The 21586-nt window shown below is 48.0% G+C and overlaps 1 protein-coding gene across 3 annotated transcripts in view; it reads right to left on the minus strand.

The window, feature by feature from the left end:
- Positions 1-1303: 1303 nt before the first annotated feature.
- The window catches only part of SGSM3 (small G protein signaling modulator 3), a 30031-nt gene continuing 9748 nt past the window's right edge, over positions 1304-21586 (minus strand). For all 3 annotated transcript variants that reach the window (XM_084206888.1, XM_084206890.1, XM_084206889.1), the window contains 20 exons: positions 20273-20358; positions 19054-19120; positions 17475-17683; positions 17251-17358; positions 15906-16049; positions 15287-15482; positions 14937-15082; positions 13816-14043; positions 12914-12968; positions 9206-9333; positions 8774-8929; positions 8191-8245; positions 7718-7767; positions 6370-6522; positions 6203-6273; positions 5880-5928; positions 5572-5657; positions 5094-5216; positions 3671-3731; positions 1304-3295 (listed from right to left, as the gene is read on the minus strand). In XM_084206888.1, coding sequence (XP_084063014.1) covers positions 3212-3295; positions 3671-3731; positions 5094-5216; positions 5572-5657; positions 5880-5928; positions 6203-6273; positions 6370-6522; positions 7718-7767; positions 8191-8245; positions 8774-8929; positions 9206-9333; positions 12914-12968; positions 13816-14043; positions 14937-15082; positions 15287-15482; positions 15906-16049; positions 17251-17358; positions 17475-17683; positions 19054-19120; positions 20273-20358 — 2255 coding nt within the window. In that variant the 3' untranslated portion in view covers positions 1304-3211. The remainder of the gene's footprint in view (positions 3296-3670; positions 3732-5093; positions 5217-5571; positions 5658-5879; positions 5929-6202; positions 6274-6369; positions 6523-7717; positions 7768-8190; positions 8246-8773; positions 8930-9205; positions 9334-12913; positions 12969-13815; positions 14044-14936; positions 15083-15286; positions 15483-15905; positions 16050-17250; positions 17359-17474; positions 17684-19053; positions 19121-20272; positions 20359-21586) is intronic.

Here is a 21586-nt window from a genome sequence, read left to right on the forward strand (position 1 = left end):
CCCCCTCCCCCCTTCCCCAAAGGCTTTCTATTCCTCAAGCTACAGTGTCATATCCTAAAAATCAGAATAAAAGAGTCTGGTGAGCACCCCCTTTATCCTCCTGAGCCCTCCCTGAATTCTCTCCTAGTGCAGCCCAGGTGCTCAGTGGGAGCAGTGAATACTTTAGCAATCATCTTACAGAGTGTTCACCAGCTCTGCCCAGCTGTGGGGGCAGGAGGCAAGGAGTTTCTAAGGAAAGTATGGGGGGAGTGGGAGGATCTCCGAGATGCTAGGGGGAAAATGTGAAGCTGCCTGTTTGTCAGACTCAAGCAAAATCAGGTTCTTCAGCCCATAGTTGCACAAAAACCAGCTGTGTGATTTCTTTGGTACAAATAATTACAATTCTGCAGCTATAAAAAAAAAAAAAGAAGGAAATTATCAATAAAGTGCAGTGAGTTCCTAGAGGAAGGTGGGAGCACTCCAGCTGCAATTCTGGCCTGACCCAGCGCTGGTTCCTTGCCCTGAGCCAGGTATTCCAGTGATTGGCAGAGAAATGCCAATGCCTGATAGCAGTGTAGCCTTTCCCAGAGATTGCTGGTGGAAGGCTGAGCTCACAGCTGCTCCCTTTCACCCATCCACCATCAGGTGTGAAACAGTAGGAATTTAATGACCCTGACTTTGCCCAACATACTTGATTTGGCTGAAGAGCTTCAAGGAGCCCAGAGGATACAGAACCATGAGCCTAATGTCCTGAGGAGCCCCTCTGCACAAGGGGCTTCTGCCAGGAGAGCGAGCGCTAGCCCTGTGCCTGTGGGCAGAGGGGAAGGTGGTGCCTCAGCCCCAGAAATGTTAGAAAGTCTTTTCCCCAAGCAGTGCCCAGAGCAGGCTTGCCCAGTTCTCTGCTTTCTTACTATTATTTCTTTGAATAATAGTTCAATAGTTCTTTGTTGGAAGAGGTATTCCCCTGGACATACATTTTTGCACCCATTGGGAAAAACAAAGTCTGATGTTCTGCCTCTACCTTGAATGTAATCCTGAATCTTTCTGCTGTAACCACTACTTGTTTGTAATGTGTATTTGACTAGCACGCACTCTCCCTTCCACTATGCAGCCGCTGGCGAGGGGTGATCAGCACCATCACAGTCGGATGGTGCTGGGGCATCAGATCCAGAGCGAGTATTCAACTGGAAAAGGATAAAAGTGACAAGTTAATGGGGGAGAGAATGGATCTTTAAATTGAATTATTTTTTCAGTTACAAATATTTGAAGAAAAAAAATCCATTTTATTAAAAAAATTCCAAACAGCCATGTTCTCAAAAACTTCTCTGCTATGCTGGTGGGAGGGCTTGGGGACATTTTGCCTTTTTCAGCTAAGGGTGGGTGATCCCTCTCTGTCTTTCTCAAACCTGAAAAAAGCAGCTTAAGTGGTGATGGCTCATCCTCAGCTGCAGGGAGATTCCCTCAGTGTATGGAAATTACCTACCCTGCAACCAGAAGCAGGTTTACCAGGGACAGCTATTTGTCTCTCCCAGCCCAGCAGGCTGGTCTGGACTGCAGGTGGTGGTGAGGTGAGACTGCCCCTTCTGCAGCCACATTCCAAAGGAATTACCTTCACTGAAGACAGTCACTTTCAGAATGTATGCTACAACTTCCACCCTCCCACAAGCTTGGACTTCTAAACACAGTTCTCCCAAGGGCCTGTGCCCTGTTATTGTCCCACTTTGCAGCTCAGCCTACACCTGCTTTTTCCAGAGACACTTCTTGTTCAGACAACACTGCTGTCCCCAGCACCCAGCCCTGCCTTCTGCTAGCCCCTCTACCTTTCCTAAGGGTCCTCCCTCTGCAGTGTCCCTACAACCCGTAGTTTCCAGTATTTCTGGCTTTTCTGAGGCTCTGCTGTGGGCCTGCTCTTAGGGCTTCGTGGCACAGAGGCAAGACAGGGCTGCCACTGTTGGCAGCACAACTGGCTCTGCCCTGGCTGCTGCTTGACCTTGTGGGCTGCTCCAATGCAAGGAGCTCCCTCAGTGCCAGCAGAGAAGTGGGGTCACCATTGTCAAAAAGGAAAAACTAAACCAAGTCCTGGCCCTGTCAAAAAAAAAAAAACCCACAAAGCCCAGCACTCTCCCAAGACGCAGTTTTTATTTACAAACCCACCAAATAAAGGAAAGTAAGAATCTAGTGTCATCCCATCAGTAGTTTGTGCTCACAGACAAGCGCTTTCAGTAGAAAGTCACAGACTCTGTATCCAGAGCCACCACCACAAAGCAGCAATTCTCCACTCCTGACCCACGTCCCCGCTGCCATTGCAGGGTGAGGAGGACGAGTAGGTCTCCCTGAGCCAGCTCCAACCTAAACCTTGTCCTGAGCTACAACGATGCCAAAATATACATGTTCCTGGAGTAAATTTACAGCTTTTTGGTTAACAGTAAAAATCATCTCGAGACTAAAATGACAGCATGAAACACTCTTGTTTAGAGGAGAGGTGGTTTTTGTCTGCTCCCAGAGTAGACAATGACCATCCTCTAAGGCTGTTACAGTGGTAACAGGCTGGTAAATTTGGGCAACTCCTGTCAACACCCCACACCAGTGCCAGGGAGGTGGGATGAAACTGATGCCAGTTCCCCCTTCTTAGCTCCAAGTCAAAGGAACTCTGCTGTGTCCCCCAGCAGAGGGGAGCCCTTGGCTGCCATGGGGAGGGGATGTGCTCTCTCTGCTGCTGTACAGCAGTGAGTCTCTCAGCAGCCCAATTCCACATGCAGCTGCAGTGCCAACGGTCAATGGCACCAGCTCTCATGGATCAAAGCCACCTCAAAAGGGCCAGCTCTCCCCCACAGCTCCAGCCACAGACACGCTCACATCCCCACATGTGACTGCTAGCCCATGGGCAGGGAACAATGGCTCCAGCCAGGCTGCTCCCCTGGGCACTCTGGGGATGCAGGGCTGAGGAAAGCACAAGATAGGGGTGGCAGAGATGTGGAAAGCTGGAAGGGGGCACTTGCTTTTAGTAGCCAGAACACACTTGTTCCTTTGCAGCATCACCATCAACCCTCGGGTCTGCAGCTCAGCCTCCTGGCACTGCTCCATCTGTCCCAGGGGGTTTGGCAGCCCCTGGGGGGGATTTTGTCACAGATACAGGTGGGTGGGGTAGGGAAGGGCAGGGCGTGAGACATGAAGGGGTGGAAGAGATGAGTGTGGCCATTGAGAAGGTCCCCAGGATGGGGCAGGGTGGGGGTCACCCATCTATGTCCCAGCTGAAGAGATGATGCTTCACGAGCATGTCCTGCACCCCTTCCTTCAGCGGCTTCTTCTCCTTCTCCTGCAGGATGACACAGAGACCCAGGTCAGTGCACCACACCCAGAAAAGCAGAGGTTGTGTCTGTGGGCAGAGCCTGAGCATACAGAGGACCCAGAGCAGCTTCCTGCACTTCCCACCTTTGCACAGCTGGTTTGGAGAGCCCTGGGGAAAGGGAGCCTGACACGTCCCTCTGCCCCAGCTGGGCAGGGCAGGCAGCCCCCTCTGCCACCACTGCCCCACAGCTCCTGCTGCAGCGGCTGGAAAGCAGCCCCATCCACAGCCTCTGGAGCTGGCTCCAGAGGAGGCAGATGATGGGCTGAAGCACAAAGCTGGGAGAGGGAGGCAGTAAGTGAAGCCCCTGGCTGAGTGAAAGAATGAGAGATGCCACCTACTCACCTCCCTCTTTATTGGCAGCTCCCAGTCCTGAGAGAGGCTGAAAGCAAATTTGCCAAGGACTCTGCGACAAAACCAGAAGAGTGCGATGTTAAAATGGACCCCCCAGACCACACTCCCAGCCTTTGCCCACAACTGCTGCTCCAGGCACACAAATACACTGTCTCCCCAGCTTGTCCTGGCATGCCACTAAGCTTACAAGGATGAAATTCCTTGTTTGATGGTGTTGAAAAGAGAGCAGCAGTCACTCATTCCCTCCTTGCTGGGCTTCCCATCCTCCCAGGCCAGGCTGGAAGAAGGAGCTTGAAGATGTGACTCAAGTGCAGCCCCTACAGAGCCTGGTGCAGCAGCACAGGGAGGCACGGACAACCCCGGCCTCCAGGGGACTGCAGACATGCCTGGCTGAGGGCTGCACGCAGCTGGCAATGGCAGAGGGCAGGTTCCTCTCCAGAGAGCAGACCCCTTCCCGCAGCACCTCAGAATTCTGCAGCACACTCCCTCTCCCTGGAGCAAGAGAAGTGTCCTGCAGCAGAAGTGTTCAAAGGGGCTGACATGGGCTGCTCCCTTCCTGGCTGGGAGAAGCAGGGAGCAGCAGACACGAACCAGTCCCACTCGGTCCTTTGGCTGTGCCCAACTGGCACTGCCTCCATGCTGCGGGACACGGCAGCCCAGAGGTGGCAGAAACCTCCTCCCATTCAGCAGCAGGCTGAAGTGTGCACACACAGGGCTGCTCTGGCTACAGATGCTCCCCCTGGGGCCTGAGGCAAGTGGTGGTGCACACAAAAGCCAGTTTCCACTGAACGACAACAGGAACCAGGCTGGGGCAGTGGTGATGGCAGGGGATTTGTCTTCCAGCTCCCTGGGACTTCATCTGGCTTTGCAGAGTGCAGGAAGGCCAGAGCATGGATGCCTGGAGCCCCAGGGATGTGTGCCCTGGGCTCCAAGTGACTGGCTTGTGAAAGCTCAGGCACTAAAGCTGCTTTCAGCCCCCTCACCTAACCAGGGAGTCACTGGGTGACTGACTCCTTCCCAGCCAATGACTGTCCAACTGTCTCCCTAGGACGTTCCCTGCTCCCTGCTCAGACTTAAGAGCGCCTGGCAAAGGACATGGAGAGCAGTGGGGTTGAAAAGGCAGACTCTCCATCAGAGTAGGTTACAGCAGGAGACAGGCAAAGGCTGCCTGCTTGTCACAACAGGACCCCAGGATCCAAGCTCTGCTCTTGGATCAGGCAGGCACAGTGCCTCACGATAAACTATCCAGAGATTTCCTGCTGCATCAGCACACAGCAGGAAATCTCTATGGTTGGGATGTCTGGGAAGCCCATGCTGCAACTCACTGGAGAGGGCCCAAACCCAGCTGTGGTGAGGGCCACCTCCTGCAGAGGAGGGGGAAATCTATTCCAGACCCTGGCATGGGGATACTTACCTCAGCTCACACTTGATCTGCACCCAGCCAGGACTGCGCAGGAACGACCAGGGATGGAACCACTTCTCCACGGTCTGCAGGCTTGAGCACAGTACCTCCAGCCACAAATGCAGCACCTGCTCGCTGCAACAATGGGGTATAGGATTGTTAGTCAGCTGCAACCAGGGAAAGAAACCCCATCCCTCTGGGGTAGTCTGTTTTCAGCCCAAGCCTTGACCCCCATCCCCAGCCCTGTGGGAACAGGATAACCCCATAAACTTGTGTGAGCCACCCCATACAACAGGAGCTCCTTCTTCCAGCTAGGAATCAGGCCAGCACTACGCGCAAGGAACAAGTCTCTCCCAGTGGCTGCAGTGAGAGGGGGGGAAAACGATGCTGTGGCCTAAGACTGAAACCACTGCTGCCCTTAAGCCCACTCTGTCCCTTCCCAAGCTCTTTGCAGCCAAAATGCCGAGGGTGCCAGGGCCAGATGACTCACTTGAGTCCAACACAGATAAGAGAACGAAGCTTCACATCCATCTGTGCATGTGCAGCATCGTGTGTCATGTTCACAGCCTGAACCGCCTGCAGGGAGGGAAGGTGTGGTTACTGCTGAGCAGCCACTTCCCCAACACAGCCAAATGCTGCCCCTCCCTGGAGCTCCCACCCCCACCAGTGCCCCCTGCTACCACCAGAGAGGCTAAGAGCAGGTCTGGGAGACTCTGGAGCATCTGCCTCCAACAGTCTCCAAAGGAAACGTCCCCAAAGTAGGAGCTGGGCTCTGGATGGGCTTGGGGCAGCACTCACCCTGTAAAGCAGCTCCTCTGGAGTGAGGACTTTGCCATCTTCATCAAGCCTGTAAAGATCACAGCAGAGATCCAGCTAGCTCCAGACACCCTGAGCATATGCAGGCATTTCCTGCTTCATACCCCAACAGCTCTCATGCTACTGCTGACCCCAGAGGTGCCTCGGCAGCCAGGAGAGCCAGATACAGCCACTGCCAGCCCCAGGTCAGCACAGGCACAGCAGCCTGCTGACACCACACCCACAGGAGCATGGGGCAGACCATGAGCCTTGCCAAGGTGCAGAGCAGCATCAGTTTAATGAGCATGGAGGAACAGGGCACAGACCTGTAAGTCTTGCAGAGCACAAGTCGAGAATACACGGAGTCAAAGTCCCGTTCCACTTCCCGGCTTGCAGCCTGGAGGAGCAGAGGAACACTCAGCACGCCTGCCCTAAACCCACCACCTCAGTCCTCTGGCAACACTGCCCCATGGAAGGAACTGGGACATCTCACCTCTTCAATGAACAGCCAAGGGTGGCAGGCTCCCCCCAGCAGAGATGGCTTCTTCAATCCATGTTCAAATATGGACTTCAAGGCTGGACAGAGTGTGCCTCGCACCAAGTCTGTCACTCCCTCTGTGACAGAGTCATCTCCGGCGATGGAGTACTGAGGAACAGGAAGAGCCAGGTCTCAGGGGGCAGAGCGTGGAGATGGTCCACTCACCTACACCTCTGCACAGACCAATTCCACTCCCAGGTCCCCTCCCTGCCTCTATCTGTCACGCTTTTGCATAAGGCCCCATGTTCTGTGCTACTGCAGGGGATCTCCTGAGACCTTTGTGTTTAGGTAGTGCCCAGGAAACCCCACAAGTGACCCCAGCACCACCCCTGCAGCATCCAGCACACAGGAATGTGATGGTGTGATGCTGGCTGAGCTAAGGTGTGGAGAGGGACTTGCACTGAGGGTCTCTGGGACTCTGTAAGCTGCTAAAAGTCAAGACAAACAGAACCAAATAGGAATTTCCAGGTCAGGGGGAACACCACTTTGAGGTATCATGCTGCCATTCTGCTAACACGCCCATAAGTGGGATCCTCTCTGTTTCCACAGTTAGGAGCAGAAACACAGCAGTGCAGGATATTTCTGTGCACAGAGAGGTGATCTGCATCTATGGAGCCAGCCCTGAGAGAGGGGAAAAGAAGTGATAGGTCAATACTGACATCTCTCTGGGGGTTTCTCTAGGGGGACTTGGGTCAGCCTTTCAGCTTTCCTCACTCTCCAAATGCTGAGAAGAGTGAGAACCAGGCCTTCTCCACTTCCCCTGAAAACTGCTTAGGTCAACAACTGCTGATGTTTGTCTCATACACACTACCCGAATCTTGAGGACATATTGAAGTATCTGCTATAGATAGGTGCCATCCTATCACTGCCAGCTTTAAGAGGAACTAAGACAGTCTCCTTGGGCACAGCTGCTTGGGAAGAATTTATTGTCATGGTCACAAAGCATGAGCAGGATCCATAGGTACAGCCTCAATGGAGTAAAAGAACACAGGCAGCTGGAAGCAGACAGAAACACTGCCCTGCTTCCTCATCTCTAGGGTCCTTGCAACACCAGGCATCTCACACAGGTCCTCAGCAGCCCTCTGGGGCCCTCACTCTCCACTTGGTCAGCATGAGGAATTTGAGTAAACAGGTTTAGGAAGATAAGCTGCCTAATCACATCACAAAGCATCCAGTGGCCAGAGAAAGCAAACAGACTGAAAGAGGGAAATCTATGGCTCTTTTCAACTGTGTTTTCTTAGTTATGACATAATCCTTTTTTTAAATGTGAAGTTTTTTTTGTAATTGTGGGGTTTTCAAGTACCTCTTTACTCCGCTCATCCAAGATCTCCACAAATTTTGCAGGAAACCAACCTACAAAAAGTGAACAAAGAGATAAGCCTGACAAAGATACTGAGAAATCCTTACACAAAGCCCAGTGGGAGCTGAGAAAAAAATCAGAGTTCATAGGGCCTACCAACAAAGAAGGAAGCAAGCTGCCTCAGAATCACAATAACTAAGGCAGCTGCACAAGAAAGCCAGTTGCAGGACACTGCCCACATGCAGCAGTGGTGACATCCACCCAACCACCCCATGCCAGGTGGACGGAGCCGAAACCTACTGTTTGCAAGAAGTGACCAGGTCACTGCTGCATTACTGCTCTCATACGTTTCCTTTGCCCCTGGCAGATACTCTGGGTACCTGCCAGAGCCTTTGGTGCCAGAGCAATTGTTGTAGATGAATGGATGCTCTGCATCTGGCCCCACTCTCCCCACGTGCAACCCATCCTGTTCTCACCTCTCAGTCCATTTAGCTCTCCCACCCAACAGTGCTCATCCTTCTGGGAAATGATCTGAAAAAGAGGGAGTGGAAAATACCAGTTGAAGAGGTTGCAGTGGCAGGAGAGGTACAGCTGTCTGGCTGTGTGTCCACAATGAGGAATTGCTTTGCTCTCAACTGCTTTGCCAATGTTCTCTTCTCACACGGCCCAGGGCCTTCAAGGGCACACAGCTACTGTAAACATCATCTTCTCCCCAGTTTTAGATGGGATGCTCACAGTTAAATGCAAATGGATGCTTTTACAATTCAGTGTGTAGTGTTAAACTGGGACTTGGGTTGGACCAAATCCACCTTTTGCACAGCTGTACAACAGCCAGAGAAGGGACTTTGTGGTGGCAGTGAAATGACCCGCAGGACAACACTCACAGGAACACACTGCCTCACTCCCAGGCAGTCCCTAGGAGCACCAGCTGCCTCTCCTGGGCTCCTAACTGGGCTCTGAGCTTATCTCCTCCCTTCTTTCCCTGCAGGAGAGGTAGCACAGCATCCCAAACAAGCTGGGTCTGCTTGTCCCCCCGGTGCCTGTCCCAGGCTGACACACCGTGATGATGTCGTTCTTGCGGAAGCCCAGCTCGTCGTCGTCGTGGCGCTCAAAATCCAGCAGTGCCTTGGCTCGGCGGCGCCGGTTGCGCGAACAGGCCACGTAGTTCTCGTGGTCCCGCTGGTGGCTCTCCATGCTGTAGTCTGGGGTCAGATCCTAGCAGGCGCACACAGGACAGTAGAGAGGAATCAAAGTCCACAGATGACTCCCAGCTATCTGCTAAAGCTTGCCTGGCCCTGTTCCCAAACCTTTTCTCAGCACAGCCCTCCACCACAGATGGATTAAGCAAGCCTCACCCTGCAGCCACTACACTTGGCTTGTTCTTTCTCAAGCCCACACTTCAAGAGCATTTGAACAACCCTGTCCTGTGTTGAACACTCAAAACCCATGCCTGGAGCACACAGCAGTGCAGATCTAGCTGTTTCCACTCACAATTATGCAGTTCTTGGGATCCACGCACTGGAAGTGACGTGCCACCTGGAGAATGGCCTCACGCAGGTCAGCCACCAGCTCTGTCTGCTTGATATTCTTGGCTTTCAGTGCCTCCAGATCATCATCCCCTGATGGAGCCCACGCCGCCAAAGGGAGGATAAGGTAAGTAAAGCAAGTACATGGTATTAATTTTTTTATCACTGTTAGAAATTACTGGTTCTGAAGAAACCAAAAAAGCCTAACATCAGAAGTAACTAAACTAAGGCAGGTACTTACTGCCAATCTATTCAATAATGTAAATAGTACATACCAATTTGACTGCATCAAATTTTAAGCAGATGATATTTCAAACTGCATATGGAACTGGAATATGTCATCTTTGATCTGTCTGGGAAGCTCAGAATACCAAGGTACTACTTTAGAGAAGTGTCTATAATATATAGTCAGCTGAAAGGTGGGACAAAAGACTGGGGAACTTGCAATTAATTCCCTTCAACTGAAATTCTTTTGAAACTGAATCTGGTTTTGGTTGAACTACTTCTGATATTTGTATAACTCAGGCTGAGAGCACATTCTTCACCGAGTCTTGGAAAAGATCTGAAAAACCAAGACAGCCCACTTTCCTGCCCAGTCATGAAGTCAGAGCCGCAAGAGACCTCAAACTCCTTCAGAGCCAGACTTCAAATGTTTGGGGTGTACAGAAATGGTCATGAGCCCAAAGTAAAAGTTACCAAAGCATCTTGTAACTATCACTAATCCCCCAGGAGTTTTGACGGCCTATGTCTATTACCTTATGCAGAAAGATACCTGATGGGACGGATTCTTTAGACAGTTCATGTATCTAAATACCTTAAACATTGGGTACATGATGTTTGGGAACAATGAACCATTTGCTTATTTTTTTAAAAAAAATCATTTGGTGTTAAATCCAAAGTGTACTTTCATATATCTAGTTTTGCTCCCTCTATAATAGACGTGGTAGCTTGATTAACAAAATTGACATTTAAACCGATTTATTTTTTCACTGAACTCCAATGTTTGTACAAACACAGGTTTTATTCAGGAGCCAAGTAAATCATTGGCTAGCTAATTGGTACTTTGCTTATCTTCTAGCAGCATTATAGAAAACCATATGAATAAATTGTGGCCTGAGCTACAGCTGCTGCAACAGCTACATACACATTTTGCTTCTGCTAATTGAAAAGTGATTAAGAGTATCTCTTAATAATGTGATCCTAATTAAAAAGACCCAAACTTTAGAAACATAAATAAAAGCAAAAAATTAGAGATAAAATTATTTTTATAATTGTTTTCTATTTGCTACATTAAATTATTTGAGATACATCAGATACACAGAGCTTAAGAGAAAACTGAACTTTGCTTCAGAAAAACTGTGGGGCAGTTACCCCCAGTCCAAGCAATAAAGAAATAACAAAATCTCCTCCACTGTGTCCAGGGGTAGGTACAGAGCATGCTAGAACTCTCACTATTCAGAGATGCTGAGACTGAAAATAGATAGGTGAGCACGCAGACGTCAGGGATTCCCAGAAATTTCATGCTGCTAAAATAGAATGAGACTAGAGAAGAAACTAAACCACCGCTACACTAGCTCTGTGGGCTGCTCTCATTTACATAGATCATTGATTTTTTCTGTCTTCTCTCAGTCCCATCTGGCCAAAACACCATGCTCTTCCCTCTGTACTCAGATCAATCCCAGCCAAACACAAGCAGGAGATGTGGGGAGCAAGTTCCACACTCTCCCACCTTAGAGTGGGCATGGTACAGAGGAAAGCAGCTGGCGTGTCCCCCAGACTCACCTCACTGCACTCAACATGAACACTTTCAAACTTCAACACCCACATTTCCAAACAGGAAACCACACTGCACAATCAGCCACATGAGAGCAGGCTCTACTTTGAGCCTGCAAAGACTGATGACTGCACAGCTCTGCACAGGAGGAGCTCTTCTTCCCTTCCCTTCCCGCACAACAGGAAAACACCTCTTCACGTTCTGCTCTCCACCAAATTAATTTCATTATTTCTTTCTCTTCCTGCATTGTAAATCTGGTTCAACTCTCAACTACACAAAGCCCTGACCAACCTGATCTAGCATGAGCAAGAGTCTGCTTCAAGCAGGAGTCGCTGGAATACAGACCCTGAGAGGTCTGTTCTAAACAGTGCTCCTGTGGTTCTGTGACTCCTGCTCAAGTTACTACCACATCTGAATTCACTCTAAGGAAGAAGAATTAAGCTCTGGGTAAGTTCTTCTTACCCAGATGAGGGCTAAGTACCAGTTCTACACAGTAACAATCATAGGCAGCAGACTTTACATTTAGGATTGATTGTCAGTTCTCATAGAGGGTGAATTTATCACATAAAAGCTTTCCTTCCTCTCACCTGGGCTGAATTTTTCCATTGTGGTCAACTGCTGCAGGAAGACAACTTCTCAGTTTTAACCAACATTTAAATACTAAGAATAACATTAGGTAAAACACACGATGGTCATTGTACAGAAGCCCCACTAAAATGATAAAACCCTATCAATTATCTCTGTTCTACCACTAATATATTTTGAAGCTTGAACTTAAATTTTATCTTTGTGCAAGTGCATAACTCACTCTCATGTCCATAAAAATACTCAAACTGTCAAGGAGACTGAGACACAAGAGAGGTGTGTGTGGCAGCCAAGCTCCCTGCCAGTTCAGTCTGTACCAACTGTATGATAACATTACACACAAAAGCTCTGAGTTTAGATTGCACAAGCAACTTTCCTGTGTTTCTTCACTTCTGCATGCTTGACTTTACAGAATCATGGGTATTCCACCATAATTTTTCTATGTAATGCTCTATGTGCTTGTAGGAAACCTGTGACAATATATCAGCTTCCTGGAGAACATCGGAAAAGCTCCTCTCTGGAAAGACCTGTACAGCCTATTTTTAGATTTATCCAGGCCATTTCAACAACAACAGGAACACTGTTTGAGCCCTGTAAATTCAGTATGTTGTCTTCTTCTGGAAAAACAATTCCTGTGGTGACATATGGCAATTTCAAGAAGGCTAGCCAATTTCAAGTAAGGTGATGACACTGAGGCTTACAGCAGAAAGGGCTCTTATGGAGTCAAGAAATAAGTTGTTCTTAAACCCCTGCAAAAGCTATTCTGACTGCACCCTTTCTGGACATATGCTGGCTTGGCTCATGAGTGAAGAAAATTAAGAGTCAAAAGCAAGACTTCCCCTTGTTGTTGAAGTCACAACATCAAACTCTCAGAGTAACTAAGGGAAAACATAATGATACTTTCATTTATAATTTTGATGGGTGACACACTAGACATCCTGCCCTGTCTCAGATCTTCAGAGATGTTCCCGAACTGAGCACAATAAGATCAGAGAGAAGCATATCCAGCCTGTGGATTGCATAAGGTCTACCAGAAAATGTGTTTGACCTGTTGGTCAGTGCAAGGACATTACAGCTGGGCTGATCTGCACCTCCTGTTGGTCCACTATTCATGGACTGTCTAACCTAAAATTTACTTTTTGAGCTCAGATCAAAGAAATCAAGTAGTAAACTGCACTTCTTCCCTCTAATCCTTCAGTTCTGACTCCTTTCTCTCCAATCCCTCTGTCCCAATATTTCCCTCTTTGCTGCTCCCCTCCTTCCTAAGCTGCTATAGCCACCAACTAGACACAAAAAGCACAGGATGGTCCTTACCGAAAAGCAGAGAGGTGATGCCGGATTTCCTGCGCTGAGTCCTGCGTCGCACAATCTGTGGGAGAGGCAACAGACAACAAAGTGCACACATCAGGACAGATTTCAGAAATAAAATAAAGCAAACCACCACACCAGTCAGCTCTGTGCAAGGGGTCCTGACAGCTACCACTAGAAGGGGCAGGCCAGTGAACCGGCAGTTTTAGGCAGTTGTTCTAGTCCTAACACATCGAATCAGCTTTACTGCTCCATCTGCTCCACGTGCAACAGGTTATTTATACCTTAATTATTACAAAAGCATAATTGAAGTTCAAGAATCAACCCCAATCCATGTAAATAATTTTAACTCTAATTCTATTTGTTGCAAAAAGCAGTTCAACATGTAATTGCGTATAAATTTCTAAGTGGACGGGTATTACATTTTAGAATTGCCTGAGTGTCTTGTCTGCAACTGTAGATTTTAGTCTAAGATTAAACACTGGTGCATTTTTAATTTGGCTCCTCAAAAGCAGCTGCTGCTGTTTTTTGATTCTACTTTCCAAGGTTATTTTAGTGTACCAGTTTTTTACTAATGGATTAAATTTAGTTCTGTGTGCTTCAAGAAAATTCTGCCAAAAGCATACGTTGTTTCTTTTAGTTTCCATTAATAAACTGCATCGCATTTCATCATCACTCTCATGAATGATAATTACAATCAGTGCTAATATCCCTTTCATCTGGGGATTTATCAGCCAGGACAGAACGGGCAGCATGTAATTGGTACAGGACTTCCCAGTACATTTTCTTCACTGGGTAACAATTATCCTGGAACCAAAAATCCTCTCAAACAGGAGGACCTCCTGCTCCCAAACCGTAATTGGGTGGGAATCTGCAAGGAATGGTAAAAAGGGACTCTGTGCGCTCACTTTGGATAGGTTGTTGACAGTGGTGCTGGAGTTGAGCAGCTGCCCCTGCTCAGCGATGAGGTAGGCCAGGTGTTTGCGGCGCTGGGTCTCCACCGCCACGTCCGTCAGGGAGCCAGCCACGCGCATGGCCTCTCGCAGCAGCACATCTGCGTCTTCAATCTGGCTCGGGATGTCCGACAGCGTGTTGAAGATCGAGGCAGAATTCTCGGACTGGATCAGCTCATCCTCCTGCAACAACACAGACATTTTTACCTCATGGAGGAGTGAATACAACTGTGCTCCTGAGGCTGCTAGATACAGTTTTACATTCCGTGTACAGACTGGGCAGGTACAACTAGAAAATTCCATAAAAAAAACCTTCAACAGGAAAAGTCCTAGTTACTTTTGAGAGGGGAACAGCATCTTCTACTGCTCCACTGCACTCTCCTCCTAGAATTCTAGCTGGCATATTTTTGAATTGCAGCACTCACCATTGAAATGAAATCAAATCAGCACAGAAAACCAACTCAAACCTGTTCTGCACCAACCACTGGGACAAGTCACAGCAGGGATCTTGCTAAGGATAAGAGAATAGGAGCTGTACTCTAGAGCACCATGTCAAACTGTGCTCCACTTCCCCCTTGCTCACACGAGGATCACCCTTGCCCTTCACACAGCAAACTGAATAACTGAATAAAAAATTGTTTTTCACATAGAAAAGGAAAATAATCAGGCCAGCCAAATTAGATGCAGTCATCTCTTAGAGCATTCAAGCAATGCCATAAAAAACGTGCCAGACGATCACAACTTTGGCTTTCTTTTTCCTCCCAGATTGTGCAAAATCAAGAGGTATCTCAGTTTAAATTTAGATTAGATGAATCCTCAGGTTGGGATCTAGACTGATTAGAGGGTGGGAGTTGATGAGGTTTAATTATGTGGCAACAAATGAGATATGCACAGGAAACAGCAATCTCTAATTTCTGTGAAGTGCCTTAGAAGTTTTTCACAGCCTCCAGTTCTGAAGGCAGCAGGACGTCATAGTCCCTAACACACTTCCAAACCACATACAGCAAGAGGATACAAAACCTTCTTGGCCCTAAATCTCAGAATTAAACACTAAAGTACAGTAAAGTGGGAATTACCTTCATACTTAGCATGCCCAAAGTGACTTGGAACAGCACCAGAGAGCCCTCGTAGAAGAAAAGGTCCCAAATACGCAGCAGCAGCTTGATGTGGACAACACTAGCGAAAGAGGTGAGGAACCAGTGCAAGGTGATCAGGGAGAGCTCTGTAAACAGAGACATGGAAAATAATCACAACAGAGGAAGTCAGTCAGCCAGTGAAGGCAGACTCTCCTAAGGGCTTTCCGCCATGCGCTGACTCCAGGGTCAGGAGGTTTGCTCCTCTCCCTGATGCTCCCCTTTGTGAAAAAAGAATAATGCTCTTGGTCTGCATGTCACCCTGGCAAGAAATTTCTAGGGCACACTTTTACCAATGTCGTGCTCCTGAAGCAGCTTGTCCAGGCGGGGCAGGTACTGCACGATGAGCTGCCGCAGGACACGCTGGTCTGTCTGTACACCCATGAGGGTGGTGCTGAAGTAGGAGGCAGGAACCAATTCCTCAATGATAGCACACATCATCCAGAAAGCATCTTCCTCCTCCAAGAAGAGCAGCAGAGAGGCAGCCACCTAGGATTTTGAAGGAAGAAAAACTGCATGTTCTAAGTGGGAACTCTTACAGTAGAAAGTAGAGAAAAACTGTATGTTCTAAGAGTAGAACTCTTTCCCGACTTTCTCACATGGAGAGATGGACCAGTGACAAAAATCTTCCTTCTGCAGGAGCTTTACCGCAGTCTCCACTGAAGGGATTTCTCCTCAGTATAATGACTGCCCCCTCCCCAACAGATGGACCAAAGTCTTACGTATCTTTGGATGTACGGTGCTACTCTGCTCTTCCTTCCTTAGGAAAAGTATTTCAGGTGGAAGGGATTTCTCTTCAGCTCACCTGGAGATCACAGTATCTGGCAGCACTACCTCAAATCATTCACGCTCTGGTGTAGCAGCCAGAAACAAACTGATCCCTATCACAAAGACACTCTGAAAGCAGGTTACCATGCCAGTGCCCTGACAATATCCAATGTCTGGGTAGAGCCAGGCAAGTCCCCGTAGTATCCTGCGCAGGCGTGGCACCCCAATGCTGTTCATGTTGGAGAAGCAGGCGTTGCTGGGCATTGTGCGTAGCAAGTCCTTTTCAATCTGTCAGGCAGCCATAAACAAGGACAGAATCAGTTTGCAGCATTTGAAAAACTGCCTTCAGCTCTCTGCACTTCCCCCTGCCCCCTGCCTCAGGGAACTCTGCCTCCCCACATGCACCCATAAGTCCTCAGGCAACAAAGATGTCCCTGTCGAAGCATCTGGCGTCAGTTTAACAGCCTTCACTGACATGCAGGAAAATGCCAGTGCAGACAGTGGCTTGCCAAATCCCTAGAAATACTTGCCTAAACTCTGACCCTAATTTCACCACTGACAATAGGAAACATACACTAGTTGGGAATTACATCTGCTTGGATTTCAAGCACAGCTTCCCAATGAACATATTCCAGAGAACAACCAATAACCTGGCCAAATCCGTGAGGTCAAAGGAAGAGGGAAAACACCCTTTAATAGTCTTTTATAGATGTTCAGAAACTTTTGTGTTCGGGGGAACAAAGACAGGCCTTGAGAGCAGCTGCCACAATCTCAACAGAGTTGCATCTGTCAGCCTTTCATCCCTCCTTTCCCTCAGTGACTATGAGGATGTTTGCTGAGATGCAACTGCAGCATTTTTCTTATCGTGGCAGGGAGCCCCTCTGCCTTCAGCCTAGGCTGCAGTACACGTCAGCAGTCACCAGATATCAGCAATGGGCCCCCGCTAGGTGACAATTAGCATTGACTCCATGATTCACAGAGGGCTGATCAATCTGTCTTTATTAAGAAACCCATTGCTTTTATAGACAGTTATGATACATGTGTACTTGACCGGTCCTTTAATTAAAACACCATCACTTTTGGCTATTTAGGAAACCACCCTTTGGTAAACCAATCTCCATAACACATTCCACATGTTCACAACAACAGGTGCAGCAAGTTAAGATAAGAATTGTTTCTCATGCTTGTCTCTGATCCTCTCACAGCCTTTTCCCAGAAAGGCCTGAGAAAGTTGTCTGTTGCCTTCTGTGGCCAGAGAGCTGCTGCCACATTTTCTAAACCTTTTCCCACTGTCCTCGGAAAGAGCACAGCTAAACAAGTGTTTTTCCAACAAAACAGAGGAGAAATATGCCCCACAGGATTAAGCTTCAGCAGGATTTAACCACACATCCTCTCAACTGCCCCTCCTGCAGGTGTCAGGCAGACACCCCATCCTCCTCACACAGCAAATCTTGCCTTCTTCCCACCGAGCACTTGAAGGATCTCCTACCTGTTTGGCAGCAATGGTTTCATCATTAGAGCTGTTTTTCACGATATCTCGATACGACATCTCTGAGTTCCTCTTCTTCTGCAAAGCCCCTGAAAGGCGCATCCACAGCTGGGGGAACAGGGTGAACAAGAGACAGAAGTCACTCAGCCACAGAAAGCCATAATCTGGCACCCTCTCAACAGCCATCTCAAGAGATCCCACTCCAGAACAGGCAGCACTCTCACCTGTGGCCTCATGCTATGTGGGATGCCAGCCAGCACCAGGGAGCGCAGCTTGTCTGAATGTGGCAGGGTGACCTCAATTTTGTCCCAGGTGAGATCACCCACATCATGGTTGTGTGTGAATTCCAGATGAGCCTGCCACTTAAGCCTCTGCTGTGGCTCCTCTGTCAGTGGGACCCCCAGAAGCTTGCTGGAATTTGGCTCAGCACCATCTGCTTCAGCAAAGGGAAGAGAAAAGAATGGAAACAAGTGATGGAGGGAGCAGGAGAGGAAATGAACACACAGCAGAGTGGGGAATAGGATGGCCATCTGAAAAAAACACATTCAAAACATTCATATCTTCCAGTCAGAACATGGAAAGGCAAAAGTTGGTTTCTAACTGCCCACTCCATGCAGCAAATTTTATCGTCATAAGCAAAAGGCTTGGGACCTTGGGAACTAAAGAAGCTGTCGGCATGCTTCTAGTCTCTACTTACTCATGATTTAGACCACATTGTGGCTGGAATTAAACAAGATCCTGGCAGCAGTCATCCTGCTGAGTTTTGTAATGATCTGTAAATCAGCCTGACAAAAGCATAGCAAGCCTCAGAGCTGGAAAGCAGAAGCTATATGCTCATGGAAGTAATGAGGTGCAAAATGTTAACTTTGGGGATATTTAATCACCAAGAATGCTTTAATAAGGACACTTCCAAATTCACAATGAGAGAGCACCTTAACCTGAGGCTGGCTTCCAAAAATAGATACTTTAGCACAAGGACAGGTTTGAAATAAGGCACTCTGTCCTTCATCATATAATACATCCCAGCAATGCATTCCAAATCCTTCTGCTGATTTTATAACGCACAGATGTTCTGGCCAAAAAAAAAAAAATCACTGTGTTCGGTCCTCATTGCTTCAAAGAGGATCCTCTATGACTCAAAGTGCCTCAGGGCACACGTGCAAACAACTTTTGCCCTTACATTATATAGCCTGAGCCCTGGGAATGACCCCCAGAGCACATGAAACAATTCCTACATCTCTTCCTTCTTTCTCTTCCTCTTTGCTAAGGCAGCCAGCTGCTGTACTTTAATGCTCATCTTCAACAGCACCATATGCCTCCTTCAATTTGGTTGTCTGCCTCCATAGCTTGCAGAAAAACTAGGATGTAGGTTTTTGCCCTACACTTTGCTGAGGTGGGCAGAACACACCACCACTCTCATTGGCCAAAACTCATTGGCCATGAGTTTTTCAGCAGACAGCACATTTTACCGTGCCTGCTATGAGCCCTTGCAGTGCTACTGAACACAATGGAGATCCCACTGTGAAATGGGAAAGTTGCTCTTCTCCAGCATGCATCTGGTAATGGAAATCTTCTCCCTCTTCCCCATGGCACAGCATAAGGGGATGGAAATGACTGCTGCACAGTCTATGCTCTGGACTTCCATAAGGCCAGGACATCTAATCTAATTGATTACAAATGGCAGAATACAGAAACAGGTGGGTAGACAAGACTTAGCACAGAATGGTTGCAAAATCCTGCCACACTTGAAAGCATAGGAAGGGCTGAACACAATGGAAGTGGGAGGGACGGGACTGGTTTTACCTTCCTTGTCAACTCGGAAACCGAATTCGTCATAGCGGAACTCCGGCTGCTCGACGGATTCTTCTTTCTGGGAGATGTGAGGAAGGAAAACAGACATTTTCAGCAGTTGATCACTGATAACCAAACAGAGACACATAGATATTGCCTCATCCCACCACCGGCCACTCTGTGCCCTTTGAGCAACTAGACCCCTTGCCCTTTAATTTTTAAAGCTTCCCACCACAATTCCCAGCTGAGGAGACGTTGCCTGCCATTCCCATTTTGACTTTTCCATAGAAACTATATGCAGATTTTCTCAGCAGGACTTAAGCTCAGCATCTTATCAAGATCAGAACTGAGGAGCACAGCCCTCCTCATGGACTGAGAAATATACATGCACCAGCCAAAGTGGCCTCTACTGCCTGCATCACTAATACACAGCTGTCCTTCCTGTTACCTCTGCACACAGACTGCAAACTCAGCTCCCTGCACCACTCCATCTTCTGCCTGTTGCTCTCAAATTTCCTTTGAAAGGCAGCAGGCAAAACTGGGATTTGCACCTGTGATGCAAGTCCAAATTACAGGCCAAAGAAAGTTAAGATCCATGACCCAAATCTCAACCTTCTTCATCTGCGCTCACGGTTGGCATTGGGGTGTACTGGGGGATACACACTGGAGATTACCTTCAGGATTTTTTTAGGTGTAAATACCTACTGCTCTCTCCCCTTTCCTGCAAGCCCACCTGCACCTCCTGTGGGGGACTCTTGCAAACACTGCAACCAGGCAGCATCTAAGAAGCAAGAAGCACTGCCCACATACCTTCAACAAAAAGCTTTATTCTGCTTTCAGCAAACACTGTGGCTAAATTACAAAATTCCATAGCTGCTTCCTTCCTTCCTGCTCTACCCACCTGGTGACAAGCATTTCCTGCCATGCACAAGCCATCCAGAGTAGCTTGATGATGACAGAGGCTCCCTGAGGGTGTCAACATTCTTACAGTGGAGCAATAGTTGCAAAACAGCAGGGAAATAATTCACAGAAGTTTCTTTGTCTTCTGCAAGATCCTCTTGCAAAAGCCAGTATGCAACCACAAAACATGTGAAGTCCATAACCAAAGCACTGGAGGAAAAGTGCACCTTCCTCTCCTTTTCCCTGTGGCTTTCAGAGACTACCAGAAAACACCAGGTTCCCTCTACTTTTGCAGAACCAGAGACCATCCTCACCCTGTCCCACACTGTACCTGTGCGTATTTTGCCAGGATCTCCTGAGGCCAAATGCTGGGTGTGAGTGCTGAGAAGGGACCCCCAGCAGAGGGAGTGTGATGGCCTAAACAGAAAGAGATCAATACATAGCAGTGAAAATCGGGAAGAACACCCTTGGAAGATACACACTCCATACAGACTGCTCCTGCATGGGAAGGACTCACTCATCAGTTTGTTGCTACTGCTACTCTAAGCATTGAGACAGCTCCCACTTCACCAGGGAAGCCAGTAATTTCAGATGGTTTTGTTCTTTTCTATTGAGCAAAAGAGGCAAAAGGGCCTCTTAGAGATAAGAAGTTATCTCTAAGAAAGAAATTCTTAAGGAAGAGAAATAGCATCCATGGCATCATATGATCACTCACCTGCTTGGAAAAGCTATGTGATCAGCAACAAGCCAGGGGTATTACCACCAAATAAATATTTTGCAGAAGTAAATTCCTCCTATGGACCAGCACCAGCAGAACTCCAGAGTTCCCTGAAACTGTCACTCAGGCACCAGAATGAAAAATCAGAGCCCTCAGAAAGATGTTCAACAGCTCCCTTTTTTTTCTCAACGGGCTGGGATATTGTCAGATCATGTATAGAGAGATGCAGCAATGAAAGTATGCCTATAACCTCGGTATTTTGTGTTCAAGACAAGTACCCTTCCAGTCTCAGGGAGAGTCCCAGTGAACAGCTTCCCTTGGAATACAAGCAGACATCAAGTCTTGCAATTGAAGCAGATAAACAATAGAAAGTCTTCTATTGTTTTATCAGCAAGACAAAGGTCTACTTGGCCTTGAAGCATAGTCTCCCCAAGGGTTATGTCCCTGAAATAAACAGCTTGACCAGGAAGGAAGGTCTAGAAAAAAGTACACGGTGGGAAAGTTGGCTTCTCTAAGAACACCACCTGGTTTTAGCAAAGCTTCTATCTCAGAAGTCCACAACTGAACTCCAGTTATTCTTCAGCATTCTGCCTGTTCTAGAGCTACCATTGTACAGCAGAAATCTCTCACAGTCATTGTGAGCCACTCACTTTGGGGGAAATGTTGGGGGGAGAACAGAATCAAATCTTAAGGAAAAATGGGGAAGGCAGAACACATTTCAACTTCTTCTTCCTCTCTGTTCAATGTCTGAAAAAGCTTCTACATTGTAAAAGAAGGAACTGAGTTCACCCTGAGTGAAAATGCTCCTGGGTCACAAAGTTTCCTCTCTCTCAATCTGACCAGAAAGTATGTTCATGTGAAGAATGTCTCTTGGAACCAGAAACCTTTGTTATGAAGCTTCAGCTGAAGACAGAGCAAGCAAGGAAA

This window comes from Fringilla coelebs (genome assembly GCF_963513975.1).
Source record: "Fringilla coelebs genome assembly, chromosome: 5".
Classification (NCBI taxonomy): domain Eukaryota; kingdom Metazoa; phylum Chordata; class Aves; order Passeriformes; family Fringillidae; genus Fringilla; species Fringilla coelebs.